This window comes from Monodelphis domestica, chromosome 5 (genome assembly GCF_027887165.1).
Source record: "Monodelphis domestica isolate mMonDom1 chromosome 5, mMonDom1.pri, whole genome shotgun sequence".
NCBI lineage: Eukaryota > Metazoa > Chordata > Mammalia > Didelphimorphia > Didelphidae > Monodelphis > Monodelphis domestica.
In genome coordinates this window covers 126,331,549-126,355,706 of record NC_077231.1, presented here as the reverse complement: position 1 = coordinate 126,355,706, position 24,158 = coordinate 126,331,549, and the positions used below count along the sequence as shown (strand labels likewise).

Below are 24,158 nucleotides of genomic sequence, written 5' to 3'. Positions count from 1 at the left end.
TTTCAGCAGTTTTTTCTCCTTCTATGTTGGAATTTCTTTCCTTACCTCTATTTTAATTCCTATGGGAAGCCAGGATGGTAGGAAGGGGGCATTGGCACATTTCTAGTGATGAAAGGCAATCTTGTTACAAAATCTCTCACTCAACCGAGTTGAGTGCTGGAAGTTCCCATTTTTTAACTCAATACTTTATTTCAAAACATTTACTCATTCGGTATCTCCTGACACAGAACATTAGCTTGGCTTCTTTTTTACTACACACACACACACACACACACACACACACACACACACACACACACACACACACACACACACACACACACACAGAGTTTATAGACCTTTTGGATAACTTGGAAGCAAAGATTAAATAAATGAAATCCATAGACAGTTCAAAATAATACATTAGAAATTAGCTTTACCAAGAGTTGAGCAAATAATTTTTGATTGCTTTGATTTTTAGTTTTTCATTATCTATTCATTGTTAACAGTACTAAAGGACATTTACCCATATGCTAATAAACCAGTAAGAAAGCATAATAAGGTAGATAAAAGGTATGAATGAATTGCAACCTCGATTGGTTGTAGCATTTAGCACTAAGAAATCTCATGTTCAAATGGGAAGCCCCAAGATGTTTTCCTTTTGATGACTTTTTTTAACTTATAGCAGTAATTTTTTCTTCATTTGTTTCAGGAATTATGACCTACTCAAACCCCCTCCCAAGAAATATGCCAAATCCAAGTATGACTTTGTGGCCAGGAACAGCAGTGAGCTTTCAGTAATGAAGGATGACATATTAGAGGTAATGGAATCTTCAACTGCTTTTATTGTAAATGATAATTATAATAATGAAAACTGGCACTTGCAGAGCACTTTAAAGTCTGAAAGTCATTTTTACATACTTGTCTGAACCTTGTAACAACCTTGTGGGAGAAGTACTAATGGGTATTTTTTTCAACATTGTCATGCTATACTCAGTATATAAGTTCAAAACTGACTTGCCACTGTAAGCGATTGTTAATTAAACTCTATCTTTTTGTTGATTGAACTCCAATTGAATAAAACTACTCATGTAATTTGTATCTTCTCTGGTCTTTAAGGTTTTATTGATTTGGGGAGTCATTTATCTTTGTTCTCCTGCTGAGTGTGAACATATCTGATAGTATCTCCCACAAGCTATTTGAAATTCAGCTCTAATAAAAGGTTAATAATGGCATTTCTCTTTTCCCTCTACTTTTTGTAGTTCAATAAACATTAATTGCCTGTTCTCTAAAAGGCACTATGTTTGGTACAGGACTAAAAAGACAAAAATGAAACAGCCCCTGTTCTCAAATGATTTATATTCTGCTGGAAGAAATAAAAATACATATATACAGATTAGTAAATACAAAGTATATGGAAAGCATAAATACAGAGTAATTGTAGCAGGATACCAAACCAACATTAATACCTAAGAGTAGTGGGACAGTCCCATGTAAGGTAGTTGAACCTGACCTGAGTTTCCAAGGATGTTAAGGATTCTTAGAAGTGGAGGTGAGTGCTTCACAGGACCTGTCATCGTAAGAAATTATTTTTATCTGCAAAAACATAAAGACTCTTTAAACAAACAAACAAAAAGAAGTGGAGGTGAGGAGGGGCATCATTCCAGACCTGAGGAACCACCTCATGGCAAATGAACAGAAACAAGCAGTGGATTAACATGTTCAGGGAACCAATAGCAAATCATTTTAATTGTAACAGAAATCGTGAATGGAAATATTGTGAAATAGTACTAGAAAAACAGGTTGGAGCTCTATTGTTGGAGGGCTTAGAATGCCAGACTGAGGATTTTGTATACCATCTTCCAGGCAATAAGGAACCCCTGCCATTTGAGCAGTACAGTAATGTGGATCTATTGTAGGAATATCAATTTAGCAATAGTGTGGAGGATGGATTGTAAAGAGAAGAGAAAATGGAGGCAGAGACCAATCAAGATGCTTTTACTGTCAGCTAGGTGAGAGATAATGCAGACTTGAACGAAAGCTGAATGAGTTGAAAGAAGGGGAGGGGGGCCAGAGATATTGCTGAGGTTAACTCTATAAGACTTTGATACTGATAAAAGTATGAGAGGATCAGAGAAAGAAGAAAGGGAAATTCCAGATTCATGAATGTGGATGATTGGAAGGCTGGTAATGTCCTGAAAAGACATAAAAAAGTGAGGAGAAGTATGATTCCTGAGGGAGAATAGAATAGCTTTCATTTGGGATATGTTGAATTTAAGATGTTTATAAAGCTAAAGCTTTTATAAAACTAAAAACTATAAAAACTTAGAAAACTAAGGCAGCAGTCCTGCCCAAAAGACAGGCAGTTGTTAGGGCTAGATAATAAGATTTGGAAGTCAAAGGCTTTAAAGTACTCATTGTACCCATGGAAGATGATGAGATGAGCAAGAATATATAGGGAGAAAAGGGACTTATGATGGCGGACTTTTGAATAATGTCCCCACTTAGTTGGGGGAATGATAAGGAAAGGTTGGTAAAACAGCATAGGAGACTTATAAGTGGTTAAACAAGAGAAGAGCTGAGAGGATGCCGTGCTCAGAAACCAAGAGGAGAGAACATCCAGGAGGGAGAAGGATTCCCAACAGTGTGTGCTTCTCACCCGTTTTTATGTTTCTCTTCGTATATCCCTCTCATCTTAGAAAGAATAGTCTTCCAAACAAAGCATTTTGTTAGCACTGTTAGTATTTGCAGCTTTATAATAAGCATATATTTTGTTCCTGTGGTTCTGATTTCTTCACTCTGTCTTACTTCATATACATTTTCCTGCTTCATATTTTTCTTGATGCTACCAGTATTACCAAAGAGAGAAGACTGGTCTGTTTAGATGTCTGTTCATACCCAATGTAGAATTTCTTGTACTTTAAAATGAGATGTCCCACAAGTCCAGTTTTAAGATTTAATTGTTTTTAAAAATTGTAATATCTGGAACATAGAAATAGGTTTTGAGTATTAATACATATATAACCCAGTGGAATTGCTTGCCTACTCCAGGAGGGGAGAGGGAAGAGGGAAGGGAAACAACATGAATCATGTAACTATGGGGAAAAAAATAACAAAAGAATAGGAAAGAAAAAAAATGAATAGACTAAAAATGCACTAAGACTTTTGGGACATCTTGTGTGTGTATATATATATATATACACACACACGTATCCAAGTGAGCAAATGTGCTTATAAAGAATTAATCAAATCATATCACTTCATATAGATCTTTGTATTTCTCATCTCTGTCATTTCTGAATATGTTCAACACTTCAAGACTCCATTTGGATTTTTTTTGAGTAGTTTGCTGCTTCTTTCTCCAGTTCATTTCACAGATGAGGAAACTGAGGCAAATAGGGTTAAAGTACTTACCCAGGGTGGCCTAGCTAGAAATTGTCTGAGGCCAGATTTGAACTCAAGAAGTTGACTGGTTCTCTATGTACTATGGCACCACCTAATTGTAGTATGTGGTTGTTGTTCATCATGCCTGACTCTTCATAATCCCATTTGAAGTTTTCTTAGCAAAGTCATGTTAGCTGCTCCAAATAGTAGAATATTATTTCATTTATTCATAATGCATAGGCTATAATACCTCATCCCCCTTGACTCCTGATTCAATGAAAATTTAATTGTGGTACATTTAATAAAATGAATAAAAATACAATAGCATGTAAGCAGTATTAATATGTAATTTTCCAAGTCAATATGTAGCCCATAGGGATCCTTATATGTGGTATAGTGGCTATAATGAATGATATTCTCTGGAGGCTATTTTTAGTTCTATAATATTATTTCATTAAAAGATTGCTCAAGATTTCCAAACTATCCAGTGGACTCCCTACACAGCATGAACAGATGCTAAATCACCAGAGCAGGCCCATCACAAGAGAAATGTGAGCAAGAATGGCCAAGTTATATAACAATAATTTTAGGGTTGTGACTTAATCTAAATTAATTTGATCACCAGAGAAAATCCCAAATAAAATACCCAAGTCCATTTGGAAAATAATGTTGATTTTAATTAATATAGAGGGAAGGAATTAAGGAGAAGAGAGAGAGACAGAGAATGAGAATGAGAATGAATAGGATTTCTCCTGCCTGACCTTTGCCAGGGGGAGTTCAAAGACCTCCATCACGAGGCTTTTCTAAGAGGATAGTGTTTGGAAAGTAAAGGAGAAAAGGATCAGCCTAAACTCCGAAAGAGCTCAGTGAAGATGCAGCACCTGAACTAGGCTGCTAAGCTTCTTCCAGTATAGTATCAAGGAAAACTTAACACCAAACCCGAACAATAGCTGCTGCCATGCCAAGATGCCAAAATGCTCAGCAAGCTGACTCCAGAGCCACCTCAGCTGAAAGAGGCTGGAGAGAGGAAGTGACGCGAAATATATAGACGGTTTTTACATCACTTTCCTGTGTCTCACATGTACCAATGGTAGCTTAATCTTGACTTAGGACAGCCCAGAGGCCTGTCAGTTGTTTCTGATTTGTCATTTGCTAGCACATTGTCTGTCATACGCCATCCTCCTAAACACTTGATCCTTAAGTATGGGTGTAGACATTCCTGTTTTTGTTAGACTAAGTAGGGTAGAGTAATCTAAAGTTCACAGTTGCCATGCTTGGGGAGAAAAGGCAGGGAAAAGCCCTGCTTCCTATCCCAAAAACCAATCTACACTCCTTGTGATATAATCATCATCCAATAATTTTCTAGCACCTCCTAAGAGATTTCTCATTGGACAGCAGCCACCCAGGAAATAAATTCAAGTGATTTCCTTCCAGGATGATGTGAGTCTTCTTGGTGCCAAGTCATATTGACAGTGACTGCTGCTTCCAACATAGTGCCTGTCTAGCTGATTGATTATTTCATCACCCAAGAGAGTTCTTATTTACAGATAAAGAAGGAGCCAATCCCCACCCTGCCAGTTTTTACATCGAGACAAAATAAGGGAGGACATAATATACCTTGAGGAGAAATAGTCTGAACTTCAATCCTAAAATCAATTTGTGCTTTAAAAATCAAAAGGCTTTTGAGGGGCCAAAAAAAAAGTATTAATTAATATTAACTTTCCACATGGCCTCCATTTCTCTTTGAGTCTGACATCCCTTCCATGTGTTAGCCATTCCACAAGTTATTTGATGCTTTAATTATTTCTAGCTATTATCTGTTATAAATATGTGTATATGAACATTTTGTACATTTGTGTTCTTTTGCTCTCAGGAACATCTTTAGCATATAGTCCCAGTAATGGGAGCCCTGGGCCATGGGATAGAAATGACTTTGTAGCTTTTATTGTATGCTTCCATATTGATTTTCCAAAAGTGCTTCACAGATTCATCAGAAGGGTAATAGTGTGCTTGTTTCTCTGTAGTCCTGCTAAACCTGGCCTTTATTATTTTTAGTGTAAGGTGATAGCTCAGAATTTTTTTAAATTTGCATTTCTATGGTTATTAGATAATTTGAATATTTTATTATTATTATTATTGGTTCTTTGTTTATCTTCTTTCAAAAACAACCTGTTCATATCCTTTAACTACTTAATTTTTTTAAATTTTTTGTGCTGCTTACTTCACTCTGCATAAGTTCATGTAGTTCTTTCCATCCTTCTCTGGATTTACAGCATACATCATTTTTTTTTAATAGCAGAGTACTGTCTCATTACATTCTTGAACCATTTAACCATTTTCCAATTGATGAGCATCTGCTTTATTTCCAATTCTTTACTATCACAAAATATGCTGCTTTAAATATTTTACTGCACATAGGAACTTTCTCCTTATCAATGGTTTCCCTGGAGTATGCCCAGTAATGGAATCTCTGGTTCCAAGGATGTAGATATTTTTTAGTTAACTTTCCTTACATGATTCCAAATTGCGTTCCAAAGTGAATGAATCATTTCATGTCTCTGTCAAATATGTGTTAGTGTAACTATCATTCCACAACTCTTCAAGCATCAACTATTTCCATTTTTTTCTTGGCCATCTTTGCCAATTTGCAGGTTAGGGAATGGCTTCTAACTTTGTTTAAGAAATGAAAGGTCCTTGATTAATACTCTGCAAAGATACAATGAAAATAAAATTGTAGTCATAGTTGATATTAAAGTGGTTTTTAAATTTTCTTTAATATTGACAGATTCTTGATGATAGAAAACAATGGTGGAAAGTTCGCAGTGCAAGTGGAGACTCTGGATTTGTGCCAAATAATATTTTAGATATCATGAGACCTCAAGAGCCTGGATTAGGGCGTGCTGACCCACCTTATACTCATACTATACAGGTAACATTAATTTCTTAATAAAATTTTTGTTATTATATGTGTAGGCAAGCTCCAGATTTATCATTATGATGTAATATGTACAGAATCAAGAAAATCCAAATTTAAGTCTCTTTTCCTCTTCTTGTCTATATGATGCTAGGTAAGTTATTTACTCTCTTAGGGTTGCAAGTAATTCTCTAAGACTGTAAGTTACAGAAAAGGTACCATTCTGTTATGGAAGAGGATCTTTACCATGAACAACATATGAAATGACAGGTCCAGTCCAAAAAATAAAGGCAAGACTTAATCACATTTTGATTTTTTAACACTGAAAATTTATTCCAGATCATCTCTTATGGCAGGAGGGGGAAATGACAGATTTATGCATAGCACATATATATCTCCACCCAACCACATACATATTTCAATTAAGGAAAATATTCACTGCTCCAAATTTTGAGAATAAATAAATAACTTTTCCTGGAAGTTATTTTGCTACTTTTTTTCCCCATGATCTTTCTTTATTTTTAGAAAATTAATGCTCCCACCCCTTCATCTCAAGCTTGCCTTTAACACATTCTTTCCTACCTGGGTTTAGGAGCTGGAACTAAGTGGAGCATTCCTAGCATTATGGGACAATAGAACATCTATACAGAACTGAGAGCCCTTATAAAGATCACCTAACCAGTCCTCATTTTACAGATTAAAAAAAAAAAAACTGAGTCCTGGAGAGGTTCAGAGCCCAAGAATTCTTTTACTCAGATATTCTATGCCCTGCCTCTGGCTTCCTATAACCTGTGCTCAGCTATATCCTGCACTGACTTACCAAAGGTATATGACTAGTCTAACCGAGAAGTCTCTTTGCTTTCTTTTTTATAAATTAAAATACAACATATGCCTAATAGAGAAAATGGATCATTATCAAATCATACCAGACACAGGTGTAACAACTGCAGGCTCTTGCCAGGCTTGGGCTTCATACTCTCCCTGTAGCTTCAACCCACACTCCTTACTCCTGGGACATTTAATTTAGGTATACCAGGGGCACAGGGGCATCTCACCCATGCCCCCTAACACTAAGATGATTCTCTTGCCAAATTCCCATAAAGAACTCTTTCTTAACTTGGTAGCAGGTTCACATTCAGCCCAAGGATAATGATATGAACAAATGTAGGAAGTGTATTGCATATATGATAAAGTAGTTTTGTCTTATTCCTGATTTCAGGCTTGAAAGTATTATTTTTCCAAGCCTAAAATTGTGGCAAAGTTCTGAATGGTTTATCTATATATTTCTGGCTAATCTGATGATAATATTAAACTTGTAGCAATGGTACATTTTTAATTTGTTTGGAGTAACTCAATGTTCACTATAATTCATGGAATTAGCCATATAGAGTATATATATTTGACTGCTAAGTCAAATATCCTTTTAATTAAGGAAAATCAATGTTGAAATGTGTTTACATTTGTCCAAACTATGTGCCTGATACATTAAGTATTTAATTTTATATTTATCATTTATTATTAGCTATTAATGCCAAAGAAGGAATTTGAATTATTTAAGGTATGGGATTACCTAAGAATTATTTCATTTCTTATAGAAATTTGAACTTAACTTTTTATCTTAGATTTGGAAATTTTTATCTTAAAAAAATAACAACAATTAATAAAACAAGTTTCCAGTTGCCTGCTTTTAGGATGTTATTGCTGTGATGTAAATCTTATTCCAACTTCTGGATGCTGTAGCTTCTTGGCTTATCCATGAGATCATGTTTACTTATTCCCTAACCAGTAACTGAGGATTTACGCTTCAGCTAAACTTCTGTCTACATTTTTGACTTAGTTGGATTGCTTTTTATTTGTTTGACCTTGTGGGTTTATAACAAGAAGCACTGCACGTAAAAAGCTTTCCCAATGGACCCTTGTGTTTGTTTCTGTTTCTGTTTGTGTGTGTGCTCATGCATAGAGGCATGCCGAGACCAAGGACTTCCATTTGTAGTGATAAATATATCTATCTGCAATAACTAGATAGATATGGCTGTCTATTAGAGGGTTCCCCCCACCTTTGGTGTGTAATAGCTAGGAGTGGGCAAACTCTGGTAAAATAGCACCCTCAGATTAGTATATCAACAAACATTTAGGCACCTATCTGCCAAGTCCACAGAAGACAAATCGATTATAAATTCATATTCCAGGTCTGCTTCTTACCACTAGCTTTTTAAAAAAGAGGTGAATATTTGACTAGATAATTTTTTATGGTTCCTTCTATCTCTACATCTCCAGATTTCTGCTTCCCAAGATCCACAAATCTTCTTATTTTACTTTTCAAACTGGTCTGACCCTATACTTTTATATTCTGGACACTGTCTAAACCAGCTTTTCAACTAAAAATATTTTCTACTTACCACCAGAAATATTCATACAAAGGACTGAAAGATATCTAGAGGACAATTATATTTCCTTTTTCTAAGCAGAACTGTATCTCAAACTCTAGCCTTTATCTAGAATTTCAATATAAATAACTTCACAAGCAATTTTAGTATAACCAAGAAATGTTTTAAATTTGAAAGCTTTATATTTCTTCTATAAAGATGAATTTATGTTCCATTGGAGTGTTGCCCACTCCTAGCTATTCTTTTTTTTTTTAACTCTTCATCAGGATTTGATTTAGTTATGAAATTTCTCATTGCAATTGTGCATGTAGTGACAGATAGAAAAAGTGTGTTGAAGCTGTGTGTGTGTTTCTGTGTGTGTCGTGTGGAGGAGTTTTTATTTTATTTGAGCATGAGGCCTTTAAAAAGATAATTGCTTTGCTGTAAGAATAGGTTCTCTTTCTCTGTCTTTCTCAGTCTATTCTGAAGTTCAAAAGGTCTCCATTTATATTAGAAACTTATGGGATTGTGCTACTTTTATTTTGCTTGGGCTTGGTTTTGAAAGGGTTTTCTTGCAATTGAAAGTATATTGAAATAATATATTTTTTGTGAATTTCACAAACTGATTTAATCCAATAATATAAGCAACAATGTGCAGTAGGAAGTGGCTATGCAAATCATCTTGCCACTCTGATTTCCCTATCAAATGACAACATAAGATCCTAGGACTGTAAATCTACAACTGGAAGGAAACTTAGAGGCTAGTGTGTCCAACTTCCTTGTTTTACAGATGAGGAAAGTAGACTCCCAGGCAGGGTAAGGAAACTGGCCAAAGTTAAACAGGAAGTAAGTTTCAAAGTCAGAATTTTAATCCAGTTTCATCTGAATGTAGTCAGTGACATCATCCTATTGTGAAATTAAATCATTAATTAATTTTTTATTTGAGGATTTTCTAAAAGATAGACTTGTTTTCTTCAATGAGTTTAAGACACAAAAAAAGTAAAAACGAATAGAATAATTCCAAATGTGAAGTAAGATATTAGCACATTTTATTGGGAAATTAATTATAGTAGTGTTTATTATAAACTATCTTTTGTTATTCAGTAGCTGTTAGGATTGTCATATGCTTTGTATTAACTCATGGCTCCTAATCTGTGGTCCTGGACCTTGATTCTTAAAAAAATATATTTATTTTAATATAATTGGCTTCCTTTGTAACTCTATGTGTTTTGATGCATTTAAACATACATTAATCTGAGGAGTCCATAGGCTTCACCAAACTGTCCAAGATAGCCATGACACATGCAAAACTATGAAGAATTCATGGTCTCAATTGATGAAATAGAGCACCTACAGCTCATTGTAGCACAATAACAACATTAATGCCATATCTTTGACAAACCATTGGAACTAGACTCCTCACCCAGTAGATCCAAATTTACTGATACACAGAAAAGCTTTAATCCAGTAAATCTCCATGTTGATTGCTACTATCATGCTCCTAATCCATTGGATGCTGGTATTCCTATCAAGCAAGCATGGAGTATTTTGGGGCAAGTTACCTTCCTCTCTGGTCCTCAGTTTTATCTTGTATAATATAAGATATTGAACTAGACCATTTCCAAGGGCTTTTTCAGCTCTGAAATTTTGGAAGTCCCAAAGCTTCAAGGAAACTAAAAATGATTGCTCCCCAGAGAAAGGTTTGAGGAACCTGTACTGGAAAATGCGTAGCTAAAACAAAACACAAAACCTTACAATGAATAGTCTGGTGATTAATTTTAATTTTTGCATCTCAAAATAACATTTCTAGTATGACCTAAATATTTGAAAGTATCTGCTATGAAAGAGAGATTATATTATTCAGCTCAGCTCCAGAAGCAAAATTAGGAGTACAGATAAAAATTAAAAAGGAGTAGATTAGGACTTGATATAAGAAAAAACAATAACAATTTGATCTATTCTTATTTGGAGTGAGTTACTTTGGAGGTCTTCTAAGCAGACGCTGAATGATGGTTTAATAGCATTGTTGTCTGGGGAACAAGTTATGGATGAGTTGGATTAGTTGATGTCTCAGCAATTCTTAGTTTCTGTAAATTCATATCATGTGCTTCCAACTCAATTGAAATATAAGACTGGTCTTGGACAAATTCCTGGTGTCTCTAAAAAATTTGGAAAATGAGGTAAGAAACTCATATACTAATATAGACAGTGACACTTTGATGGGGGGAAGCAATCAATACAGTGCTTTATCTAAAAATGACATCACTGGAAAAGATATTAGAACTGGAAGTAGAAGTGACTCTTCCATAAGCTATTTCTCCAATCTTGGGCAATTCACTTGTTTATTCAGTATCTAAATTTCTCCTTTTAAACTCTAATTTCTCCTTTCAAACTTCAATTTCAAGCACCTCTGACATAGATTGGTACAGCCATATCTAGAATTATTCATTGAATGTAGGTCACAGTGTTTTAGGACATAATCCTAAATATTAAGTAAAGTGGTTTTCACCTTTAAAAATGAGGTAAGGTAGTCCCATCTCTTTAATCCATGCATTTCACATCAAGAAAAATTTGAACCAACTTTCTATAACCTTCTAAGAAACTACTTTTAAATAAAGAAGGCAGGGGTAGCTAGATGATTCAGTGGATTAAAATCTGACCTCAGACACTTCCCAGCTGTGTGACTCTGGGCATGTCACTTAACCCCCATTGCCTAGACCTTAGCATTCTTCTATGGTGGAAGCAATGTACAATATTGATTCTACGATGGAAGGTATGGGTCTTAAAAAAAGAAAAAAAGGCTTTGTCTTTAGCAAACTTCTCTCAAAAAAAAAATGAATAGCATTCAGGAAGAACTAACACCTCTAGTGTGAGAACTTGCTGAGCCCTTCTGAAGGTTGCTCATTCATTTTTCATGTCCACTTTTCTCCCATTTCTCACTGTGGCTCCAAGAAACTATAGCATGTATGGCCACATCCCAGTGTTATAAGGAATTTCTTAATTTCATTTATCTTGTTAGAAGCAGCAGTTTTAGATTAGAGGAAGGGTTTAATTTGGACACTGTCTCCATAGGAGGCAGCCACAGACAGCTCTGTCACTTTAAAAAGAAGGAACAGACAGATCTTGCTTCCAGCCTTTAAGAGAAAATCCTAAAACTAGTGAAGGGAGTCAGTTGGGACCTCCATTTTGCTCTGGCTTTGGTTGGAGAGTAGGAAGGTGCTGGTGGACTTTTTCTCTGTATATCAGAAGAAACTGGAGTCCTGAGCTGTTCAGGTTCACTCTCTGTCAAGAGGTCTCTCTGACAGTTGGCTTTTGGGTTTCAGTTAAGGAGTTCATTATCAATTAAATGTTCATCTATTAGTATAGCTTAGTTAGCGAGAAAATATTCTAGAAGATAGTGAGAGTAAGGTTAAGGAGGCCTGTCTGACAGGCAAGAAGAAACTACAAAGAAAGCAGTTAGATTTGGGAAGATTATTTAGATATTTTTTAGTATAGAATTTAGAGTTTGATTAGTATAAGATTTGGAGATAGAATATCCTTCTCTTAATTTCTGTTTACTATCCCACATTTCCTATAAATAAATAAGGGTTGTACCAAACTGCTTCAGGACATTTATCAACTGCCTGCACAATAGTTTAACCCCCTAACAGCTGTCTATATAACAGCTTTAGCTTATTAATAACAGCTTTGATTTACCTATAACACCAGTAAAAGCATCCCAGCAGATAGACGAGATCAGGTTGAGGATAATTGACAAGTCTCAAGCCCAATAGTGAGTTAAGGATACATTTATCCCAAACCTGTGAAGACTTCTTTCAGTGGAATGGGCAGATGAGAACAATTTGTTCCAGTGGCAATGGAGGAAACCAAAGCAGATGCAATAAAGCACTGAAAGCTTGGTGAGGCATCAGAGATGCCAAGGTCATCCACAGCATCCTGGCCATCATCAGTCATCCTGACTTTCATCTTGCCACTCGACTTGCATGACCATGAAAGAGAATGAGGATGATGGCTTTGTGCAGCTCTGCCTCTAATCTAATTCACACAGAAGACAAGGCATCACATTGTGTTGTCATTGGTCCTCTTCCAAAACAAGAGGACAAATGACAACTACAAAAACAACAATTCAAAGAAGAAACTTATATTTGCTGGATAAAATTGTATATTAGTTCCTTTTCTTTGCCCTTCTCTATAACACCTTCACATTACATATAATTCTCAGGCTGTCATCCTCCCGCCTCATATAAGCTTTTTCTCAGACAATGATCTGATGTGACATTTCCGTTACATTTTACTGGAACTAGGTATGTCATTCTGGTACCATTCCCAATGGCATTTACATTTTTAGCCTTTTCTTTAATTGTGAAGAAAGAGGCTTTTTATTGCTTTCATTTTTGTCCCTAAGAAATTTAAGCATTCACTAGGTGTCATGTCAAGTATTAGGAGATGTGAATGGAGTGGGACAGAGGAAGGAAAATATTTTTTCTTTCTTGTACTCATGGAATATAGATGATGCCCACTGTCCACATGGTACTGAGTTAGTTTTCATTTATTGAAAATGGTTTAGATGACTTCTATATGTAAAGTACTATGAATAAAGGGGCGAACATCAAGATAGTCCTTGGTACAGAGGAGCATATTTTCTCCTGAGAAATACCACTATGCAGGATAAGTAAATACAAAATAATTTGAGAAGAGAGAAAGCATTAACAAATAGTTGCCATGTTCATGAGTTGTTACTGTTCTAAGATATTTGTTCATGTCAGGACCCTATATATCAAATTCTTTCTTTTGTACTTGCTGCTGTAACTACTCCCTCTCTTTCAGTATCACACTTTTTATCCCATTCATTCTATAAAAAGAGCTTTGAATATTTTCCTACTATACACATTAATTTTCAATAACACTTAGGTTTCAGATGTGAAAATTTTGTCCATATAATTTATTTATTATTTGGATAACTGTAAGTTAGACTGTTGTCAATTTCCAAATTCCATCTACAGTGCACAATCCTGTAGAGTCAAGTTTTCTGCTTGAAACTCATGGCCCCTGGCTTTTCTGCAGCAAATATATAAGCTATTAGCTATGCCATGTAATTATCAGATTCTTTTTTTCCTTTTTTTAAATTTGAATTAGTTTATTTAGTCAATTTAGAACATTATTCCTTGTTTACAATAAGCACATTATTTCCCTCCCTCCCCTCCACCTATCCTTCCCACAGCCCACACACAATTTCACTGGGTATTGCTTGTGTCCTTGATCAGAACCTATTTCCATGTTGTTGTTTACACTAGGATGTTCATTTAGAGTCACCATCCCCAACCATATCCCTTTGATCCATGTATTCAAGCAGTTGTCTTTCTTTGGTGTTTTTACTCCCACAGTTTTTCCTCTGAATGTGGATAGTGTTTTTTCTCTGAGTTGTTCAGGGTTATTGCATTGCCACTAATGGAGAAGTCCATTACATTCGATTGTACCACAGAGTATCAGTCTCTGCGTACAATGTTCTCCTGGTTCTACTCCTCTCACTCTGCATCACTTCCTGGAGGTTGTTCCAGTCTCCATGGAATTCTTCCAGTTCATTATTCCTTTTAGCACAATTGTATTCCATCACCAACATATACCACAATTTGTTCAGCCATTCCCCAATTGATGGGCATCCCCTCATTTTCCAATTTTTGGCTACCACAAAGAGTGCAGCTATGAATATTCTTGTACAGGTCTTTTTCCTTATTATCTCTTTGGGGTACAAACCCAGCAGTTCTATGGCTGGATCAAAAGGCAGACAGTCTTTTATCGCCCTTTGGGCATAGCTCCAAATTGCCCTCCAGAATGGTTGTATCCATTCACAACTCCATCAGCAATGAATTAATGTCCCAACTTTGACACACCCCCTCCAGCATGAATTACTTTCCTTTGCTGTCATGTTAGCCAATCTGCTAGGTGTGAGGTGATACCTCAGAGTTATTTTGATTTGCATCTCTCTGATTATAAGAGATTTAGAGCACTTTTTCATGTGCTTATTAATAGTTTTGATTTCTTTGGCTGAAAATTGCCTATTCATGTCCCTTGCCCATTTTTCAATTGGAGAATGGCTTGATTTTTTTGTACAATTGGTTTTGCTCTTTATAAATTTGAGTAATTAGACCTTTGTCAGAGGTTTTTGTAATGAAGATTGTTTCCCAATTTGTTGCTTCCCTTCTAATTTTGGATGTATTAGTTTTGTTTGTACAAAAACTTTTTAATTTGATGTAATCAAAATTGTTGATTTTACATTTTGTGATTTTTTTTCTAGCTCTTGCTTGGTTTTTAAAGTCTTTCCTTTCTCAAAGATCTGACAAGTATACTATTCTGTGTTCACCTAATTTGCTTACAGTTTCCTTCTTTATATTCAGGTCATTCACCCATTCTGAGTTTATCTTGGTGTAGGGTGTGAGATGTTGATCCAAACCTAATCTCTCCCATACTGTCTTCCAATTTTCACAGCAGTTTTTATCAAATAGTGGATTTTTATCCCAAAAGCTGGGCTCTTTGGGCCTGTCATAGACTATCTTGCTGATGTCATTTACCCCAAGTCTATTCCACTGATCCTCCTTTCTGTCTCTTAGACAGTACCAAATTGTTTTGATTACCACTGCTTTATAGTAGTTTGAGATCTGGGACTGCACGTCCTTCTTCTTTTGCATTTTATTTTTCATGATTTCCCTGGATATCCTTGATCTTTTGTTCTTCCAAATGAGCTTTGTTATGTTTTTTTTCTAATTCAGTAAAAAAGTTTTTTGGTAGTTCAATGGGTATGGCACTAAATATAATTATCAGATTCTTAAAAAATGTAGCTTTTAATCATTAAAAGGAAAAAGAAATCTAAAATAAGGAGGCCCTGTGTAACAATATACATTTTGTTACTTGAAAATTATAGTAAGGGAAGAATAAGATGGAAGCCTATTTGATTTTGTTAATCAGTCAACTGAAACCTAAAATTTAATCATACTTTAGAAAAATAAAAATCTAGTCAATCTTCAAGCTTGTTTTCAATTTGCCCTAGTAGGTAATAGTGATGGAGACCACTTAGAAAAGCTTGCAGTATTAATTCCTTTGGTTATATAGGACAAAGAATACATAATTTTATTAGACAAAAAAATAAGTTAACATTTTCTTTTCACATATAACTTGCAATGATAATATTATTTTGGTCCACATTCTGATTTTCTCATGTGATGTGTATGATTTGTCTCATTTTCTTAATAGCAATTACTTGGAGAGCTGTCTGAGGTAATGCACATTCCCCGTCATGATGATTTGTTTTTAAACTACTTGGTTGGTTTCATCCTCTGGCTTTTAGTCACTTGACATGTGCCAACTATGTTTAGTTTCTATAGCAGAGTCTCTAACTCTTCTGAATTTTTAGATTTTTATAATTCTTATAATTATAAATAATTAATAATATATAAAATAAATAATAATAATAAAGATCTTATAATTCAAGTAGCTTTAAATTTTTTTCAATTGGTCTTATTTTATATCTTCATTTTGTCTATTTGCACAATTCACTCTTATCACCCATTTTTTCTTTGTAAGCAGAATTCTGTATACATCTGTCTGGTTCTTATCTCTCATTCTTAGCAAGCTTCACTAATATTTGGGAGTCTTGTTTTGACTATTAAAGGATACCTAAAATTGTACTATAATCAGTGAAAAAATTCTATTAAATTCTCTTCTATTAGATTCTTAAGCAATACTAAGTACAGAGACCTTTGGGAGCTAAATGAGCTACAAATGGGGCAATCTAATTATAGCATCAAACTTTCCTCCTTTTCCTAATAATTTTGCCTCTTACCAGGAAGATTACTGTAACAATCTATAATTTTTCATGGATAGTATGTTTGGAGAGAAATGATGAAAAGATTTATGTAAGATTTTATTTTCTTCCCAACTTTAAGTCCCTTTGACCCCAGAGAAAAAGATTCTAGCACCTGCCATACTTTATAGCAGATGTGTCAAATATGCAGCCCACAGTGGTCCCAAATGATCCTTAACCAGTTAAATTGCAATTGGTAAATATGTAACAAAATAAATAAAAATAAAATATTGATATGTTATATTTTAAAATTATGTAGACCAGTACAAGTTCCTGATCACCCTTTCCATTACAGTTTCACATCTTTATTTATAGAACTGGTATTTATTTTGGATAGGAGCTCTTCACTTCTGTAATAGAGGGGGTGTAAGAGAAATGGAGGTGAAGAGAGAGGGAAAACTAATGGTAAAAAGAAGGGAAAGGGTAAAAAGTAGTTAAAAATCTTAACTGCTGGCTCATGGTTCTATCTCACCTCACACTCCCAGCCAGTGTCAAACAATCTTTATTTTTCATAATAAGCAGCCTTGGTTGTTGTTTTAAGTAGGAAACAGGATTAATTGGGAGAAATGGGGAGGGAGGATAGCCTTTTGTGATTTTTTACCCTAGGCTATAGAAAATTGATATATGTAAAAAAACAAATGTATAGTTAAAAGTAATTTTAAGTGAGTTTTTCCTTGAGAGTAAAAAAGCGATTTAAAAAAAATAGCTGATTTCTTTGCTTGTATAGATTGCTGTTTATTGCATTATTACATGTACCTCCCTCTTCTCCCACCTAAGATCTCTCTCTTCCCCTTCATCTCCACCTGGAAATTAGTTATATTATGAAGCAAAATCAGATGCTAGAGACCAAAAATACTTTAGAATACCTGCTTTTATGCATGGCTATGATTATGGTGCACTATGTTAAGCTTATTTTATTTTATTTTTTATGAAATCACTTACAGGATAGCAAAACCCAAATGGTTTTTGCTTTTCGGGGGTGTGTGAATGCTTTGTAGCATTTCTGCAGAAGTTTGAAGTTTAAAAACCTTTTTAATCTTTAACCCTTCATAAACTAGTTAGAAGGTACAGTAGATAGAGCACAGATCCAAAGTTCAGAAGAACAGAGATCAAATCAATTTATTCAATCTCTGCCTCAGTTTCCTCCTCTGAAAAATAGGGATAATAATAACACCTACCTCCCAGGGTTTTTGTGAAGATAAAAATAAGATATTTCAAAAGACCTTTGAAAAATATAGAGCCCTGCTTTTACTTCTGAAATATTTATGAGCATAATAGTTCATATAATTATGTGTATTAGAATTTCACATTAAAAGGATATTTTATATCCCTTGATTTTTTTCTTTATAAGTACTCAGTTTTGATACTATTTGGGGTTCTATATTTTAATTGCTTTGCATATTAGCACAAATATAGGAAGATTTTTTTAATAGAGTTGTGATGTTCCTCCTTATTACACATTTAGCATTTCTTAGATTTGAAAGTGTTTATAAAGAATAATGTAAACATGAGCAATGTAGACACCTTTTCCCCTTTGACTTCCCTTCTTTGATTCTTCTATCCTTCCTGACCTTTTCTTTACCCATTGGCTCATGATGGACAACTTTTAGAGTACCACCATAAAGTTGAAAGGTTCACTCCTAAATCAAGATTCCAAAATCCAACTATGAAGAATTCTAAGGATTAATGTTGTAATTATATGAATCACATTTAAATGGAACAATGGTTTATGTACATTTTCAGGTCTCCTGTGCTTTGTTAGAATATTGAACTTTGTCTTTATGTCAATATGGTATTGAAAGCAAATGTTCTTCTGACAGAATTGTCAGATTTTTGGGGAATTTCCTTTTACATTTCATGATGCTTATAACTTGAAGTTTACCTCTGTCTCAGGGATGTTTCATTAATATGAGGAATGCTAGAATTTTTTTTAAATGACTTGAAAATGTGAAATATATCAGTATACATTTATCTATGAATTGAAGTGATTTCTGCTTAGAATAGAATATTTTGACAAATGTTTTTCAGTCACTGGAATAGCTTTAGATTGGTGTTTTAGACTCAAATAAAATAACACAATCATTACACTTGTGCCAAATCTATCTACATTATCATTCACAGTTTCACATATTAATATTTCTGTTTATACATATAATCCATAATCACAAGCATGATGACAGAGACTATATTATAAATATAACTTGACTTTCAGAAAAATGACTTTTTTTTGTTAGTTTGTATTTTTAAACATTATTTTATTTGGTCATTTCCAAACATTCAAAAAATGCCTTTTTAATAAAGAGAATTTCTCATTTGAGTTAATAGCATAAAGTAGTAATAGAAAGGGAGATCATTTGAAAAGTAACAGCCTACCATAAATAGCATTATGGTCATTTATTCTTAAAGAATATTCCATTGGTCTCTAAAAGAAATACTACCCTCTTATGGAATGGGAGAGAGATGTGAAGTCATTCAGAAATATTTGAATTTATAACTTCATTTTTAGCACATCAATATTTAAGATAAAGAATATTTTGATATTTTGGTGGTTCAGTGGTATTAACTATTAGGATAACTAATAAACTGACCAGTTTATATTTGATCTAAGTTAAATCAATGTGAGTAAATTAATGTTGGAGGACCTTCTAATATTTTTGAGATTTTTGTATTTATTGGAAACTTAATGTGGTGATATTAATTTGGAATTTAACATTGTGTTTTAAATAATGCCTTTAAAGGCTGAACCTTTATCAAGATATAACCTCTGGCATTTTGGAGACTGTCTATAATTGCATAGATATTAAAAAATAATATATGTAACAACTTCTTATTGAAGGAATTTTTTTTTTTAAGTAGCTAGACAGTACAGTGGAGAGACTGCTGGGCCTGAGTTCACATCCAGGGTCAGATGTTTTCAAGCTGTATGACCCTGGGCAAGTCACTTAACCTTTGTCTCAGTTTTCTTATCTGTAAATGGAGATAATAATAGTATCCACTTCCGAGGTTTGTTGGGAGGATCAAACAGGATAGTAACAGCAAAATGCCTAGCACATAGTAAGTACTATTTAATTGCTAGCTATATATAACTATAGGAAGGGTATACAGTTTTTTTTTATTTTTTAAATCTGCTTTTATTTTAAACTTTGGTGAGAAACTAATCATTATTTGCCTCTTTTTAGAAACAAAGGATGGACTATGGTCCCAGACCCACTGACACTCCTTCAGCTCCTTCACCACCTCCTCCAGTACCAGCATCAGCCCCTGTCCCTCTTCCTCCATCTGTACCCGCTCCTATTAATGTGTCAAAAGTACCAGCAAATATAACTCGCCAGAACAGCAACTCCAGTGACAGTGGAAGCAGCATTGTCCGAGACAGCCAGAGACATAAGCAACTTCCTGCAGATCGTAAGTTTCTGAGGGTGGCATGAAAATATCCGCTGTTTATTCAATGAATTACATGCATTCCCAACTTTATTACAAGTGAAACATTTTTAACATAGATATCTTTCTGCCTAGCAATATATTAACTTAAGTCTTTCAAATAGTTAGAAAAAAACTATTTAAGAACCAGAGTCTCAGTGTTGGAAGGAGACTCTGCCCTTATATTTGATGACTTCGGTATATGTGCTGAGATGTCCCAAACTCTCTGGAAAACCCAGGTGATCAATCTCTTTAGCTGTTGTAACCTACCCCTTTGTTCTGCTTTAGACATACAGTGTGGCAGCCATCATCTATATTGTTTTCTTCTTCTGTGATCAAGAACTCTGAAGTTTCCGTATTTTGCCATCACTTCCTCTCCTTCCATTTTTCATTGGGTTTCATTCACCTTCAAGCTGTACTTTCTCTATTTTTGTCTCTTTTCTTTCTACCTCTCAGCATTCTGTCACCCCTGCTCTGACTCTATTTTCCTCCCTTCCCAATCTTGACCTTATAGTTAAGTTGTCACCTATAATCTTTAAGATCTCATTAGTCACGCTTTCCCAAACCCTTGGATTACCCTCCAACTTCTCCAATCTTACCCATATACTGCTGAATAATACTGGAGGAAGTTACATAAATATATTGACTGGGTCCTCTTCAAATCTGTTACCTAATTTTTACTAAGCTCTTAATACAGCAAGGCAATCCTTTTAACCTCTCTAATGGACTTTATAGTACTCTTCACATGGTTTTAAACCTTCCCCCTCCACCCCAGTGTCTCCATACTTCTCCACCTCTCTCTCAGAAGAGGACCTTGCCATATATTTTACACAGAAACTAGCAGGAAAGGGAAGAGGGAGGGAACAGCAAGCATTTGTTAAGTGTCTGATATGTGTGAGACAGCTTAAGCATTTAACCAATATCTCATTGGATCCTTAAAGTAACCCTATAAAGTTTCTAGAGGCAGTTCACAGTAAGTTTCCTCCTCTTCCTTCTTATGTATCTGAAAATCTGTTGATATCATGCCCTGTCTTCTCCAGTCTCTGATGAAGAGATGCCTTTTCTCTTTACCAAGCTCCACTCTTTTATTTTTCCCTTTAAATCTCTTGATCACCTCCCATTTCTTCCTGCAGCTGGTACTTTCCATCATTTCAATCTCTCTGATTTTCAGTATCTTCCTATCTTTAGCTTTCCTGCTGCCTTCAAGCATCTCTAATCTCCCCATCCTAACAAACTCTCAGTTGGCTACTGTACCATACCCACAAAGCTTAGATATCTTCTCTCTTTCAAAAAACCCCAGGGGAAGGATGAGAAAGCTTACATGCTAAAACCTGTTGCAGATATTGAGAATTCTGCAAAGAATTCAATAAAACCTTCAAATTAAAAGATCATGTAATTTTATTTGAGGTGACTTCAGTGCAAAGATTAGGATAAGTGAAAACAATGAAAAATATGATTCAGAAGTAAGAAATTAGAAAGACCAAAGACTTGTTTATTACCTAGAAACTTCCTGCCCATATATGATGAATACTTTTTATGAAAAAATAATCAGAAGGGATTGAATATGTTAAGCATTGAATAACTCCACAAAATATTGCATTGATCATTCTTTAGCATAAAGGAAATGATTGACTATTGATGTCAGAGTAAATCTTGAATCAGCTGACTGTACAATTATAAAATCCATTTGTGAGAACTAAGATAAGAATTAGTTCAGGGATGAGGAGTATAATTAAAACACAATTTGATTTATATAATTCAGTTATCAATGATGAAAATGGGTTTGAATGGGTGGTAGGATATCAGAACTGACTACAATAATTTTATACTGGTTTAACCAATATAAATCTCTTGCCCTAACAAAAAGATCTGCTTCCAAAAAAATTAACCCAAAAGCTGTTTCAGGATGCATTTGACTTAATTGCTAAGTGGAGAATTATAGAAGCCAAGGCCAATACTGATTCAGAATATAATTTATTTGCAAAACTTGATGGGGAAGAAGTGGATAACTCTGAGTGGAAATTTTCATATAAGTTTTTTTAATTTATCTGTTTCTCACATAACCCACCAAAACTGAACAAATTTTTTAAAAGGAAAAAATCCCTCAATATATAACTACATAATTCAGCAAACAACTTCCCACATTAGCTACATCTGAAAATGTGTCTCTTTCTGAATTTTTGTTTATCATCTCCCTTTTAGCTATGAATAGTATGTTTTATCTTCACTTGTTTAGACCCCTGGTTTGAAGTGATTGGTATTCTAAAGTCTTTCCAAATGTTCTTCTCTTTAGTTATCATTGTATAAATTGTTCTCTTAATTTTGGTCGCAGTTTTTTCTATTCTTTATAGCAAGAGTTGTCTCTCATACACTTGGAAATTAAGGTCATATAAAAACAAAAGATATCAAATACAGTTTTTTAAACCTATGGAAAATAATGGCAAAAGCAATAGTGCCTCATAAAATAGTGAGAACCAATGAGGAGAAAAACCAATTTAAAGAAAGATTGGTGACAAACCTGAGAAACGATATAATGGCATCATTTAAGTATGAAATTGAAAGGAAACCAAGCAGATGAAAGATGAAAAGACCTGCAAAGATTTACATTACATATTTCTTCACTGTCAAGGACAGTAGTGCATTTGGATTCTAACATCACAGTTTGTGGGATATTCTTATAAAAGAGATGTTAATGAAAAAAAAAAGAAAAAACACCAGGACTAGACCAATTATACACAGAAATCTTAGTGATGATGTTTTCAAAAATTTAATTTTTTAAATTTCAAATGAGAAACAGAATTTCAAAGAACTTAAGTGCCTTGTCCATGTTCACATAAGTAAAGGTTCCTCCTATAGGTACCTTATTCCTTTCCTCTCCAGTGCTGTCCACACCTTCTCTCAAGACCTCCCCATTTCCAGCATCAGACCTTATTTCTAATACCATCACTCAGCAGCATCTGCTATTTTTGAAGTTCATTCCATTTGACTATATTGTCCTGGTCCTAATTGCTATCATTTGTCAATCTTTACTTAACACACCCTTATTCCACAATGAGGTCATCATTTTCCTCTAGACCTCACTCCCTACTTCCAGCCTTAGCAGCTATAATAATAATGTTGACAATTTTTGGGATACTCTGGCCTCCTATTTCACTGATCTTATATCCTCTGATCTGAGACTCTCTTCTCCCTCAATCATTCTGAAGAGTAATGGATACCTTAAACCTCTGTCACCACAACTATTATGCCTTCAAAATTTAACTGGAATTTTGCTCTCAGAACCCAGTCATATATCCTTGAGCCTCTCCCATTCCTACATTCCATCAGTTTTTTTCCCCTCCTATCACCTCTGGTCCTTTAGTACCTCCTCATTCTTCTGGTATTTCTCATTAGTTCAGTCTCAATTTCTTCCCTTTACATCTTAATCCTAGAGCTAATCAGTTCAATAAGGCTTGATGGGTAAATCCCTTACCCCCTTGTCTCTTTGCTATCCATAGCTTACTAGTTCTCAACCTTGAGTCATCTTCACCATTCATATTCCCCATTTGACTCTCAAGCCATTGGACACAACTAGAGGAATTCAAAAAATCATTCAAATTGGGTCTGGTTCAAATTAATTATCAAATGCCAAATGAGTCTCCACAGCAATTGCTTTATTCATCTTCACTTGGCCACTGTCACATTCCACAGAGAAACTGTTCCAAACTTTCCTCCAAGAGCCTTGGGAATAACAATTACTCACAAACACCAGATCTATTTCGAGCCTCTCCCCCACAGTCATTATTGAGGAAGGGGGTCCATCTTCCTCATCACCACCAGAAACAACTGCAGACCAATTACTGCCACAGGCAGATAAGCACAGGTACCCTGGGAGTGGCATCACTCTCTAATACCACTGATCCTGCATCCAGCTCAGCCATCATCTGATTTTGAGCTGAAACTTTCCATTTTGTTAGAATTATAATGTGAGCTCTTTGAGAATAGAATCTGACTTTCCTACTTTTATCCACAGCACCTAACAAAGCGTTTTGCAACAAGTAAGCACTTTAAAATGTGCTTTGTTCATTCATTTCTCTTTTAATATCTCAGTTCATCTTCCTTTTTTACCAAAAGTATTGAGTCTATTTATCATAAACTTCCTCATTTCCTCTTTTCCACAGTAGAGGCAGCTTGTGCAGTGGATGAAGTACCTAGCCTAGAATGAGAAAGACCTGAGTTCAACCAGGCTTCAGACACT

At 34.8% G+C, this 24,158-nt stretch overlaps 1 protein-coding gene across 9 annotated transcripts in view; it reads left to right on the top strand.

The window, feature by feature from the left end:
• Nucleotides 1–24,158, top strand: part of EPS8 (epidermal growth factor receptor pathway substrate 8) — a 262,450-nt gene that overhangs the window by 227,629 nt on the left and 10,663 nt on the right. For all 9 annotated transcript variants that reach the window (XM_056799298.1, XM_056799296.1, XM_007503603.3 and 6 more), the window contains 3 exons: nucleotides 692–800; nucleotides 6,149–6,292; nucleotides 19,681–19,906. In XM_056799298.1, coding sequence (XP_056655276.1) covers nucleotides 692–800; nucleotides 6,149–6,292; nucleotides 19,681–19,906 — 479 coding nt within the window. The remainder of the gene's footprint in view (nucleotides 1–691; nucleotides 801–6,148; nucleotides 6,293–19,680; nucleotides 19,907–24,158) is intronic.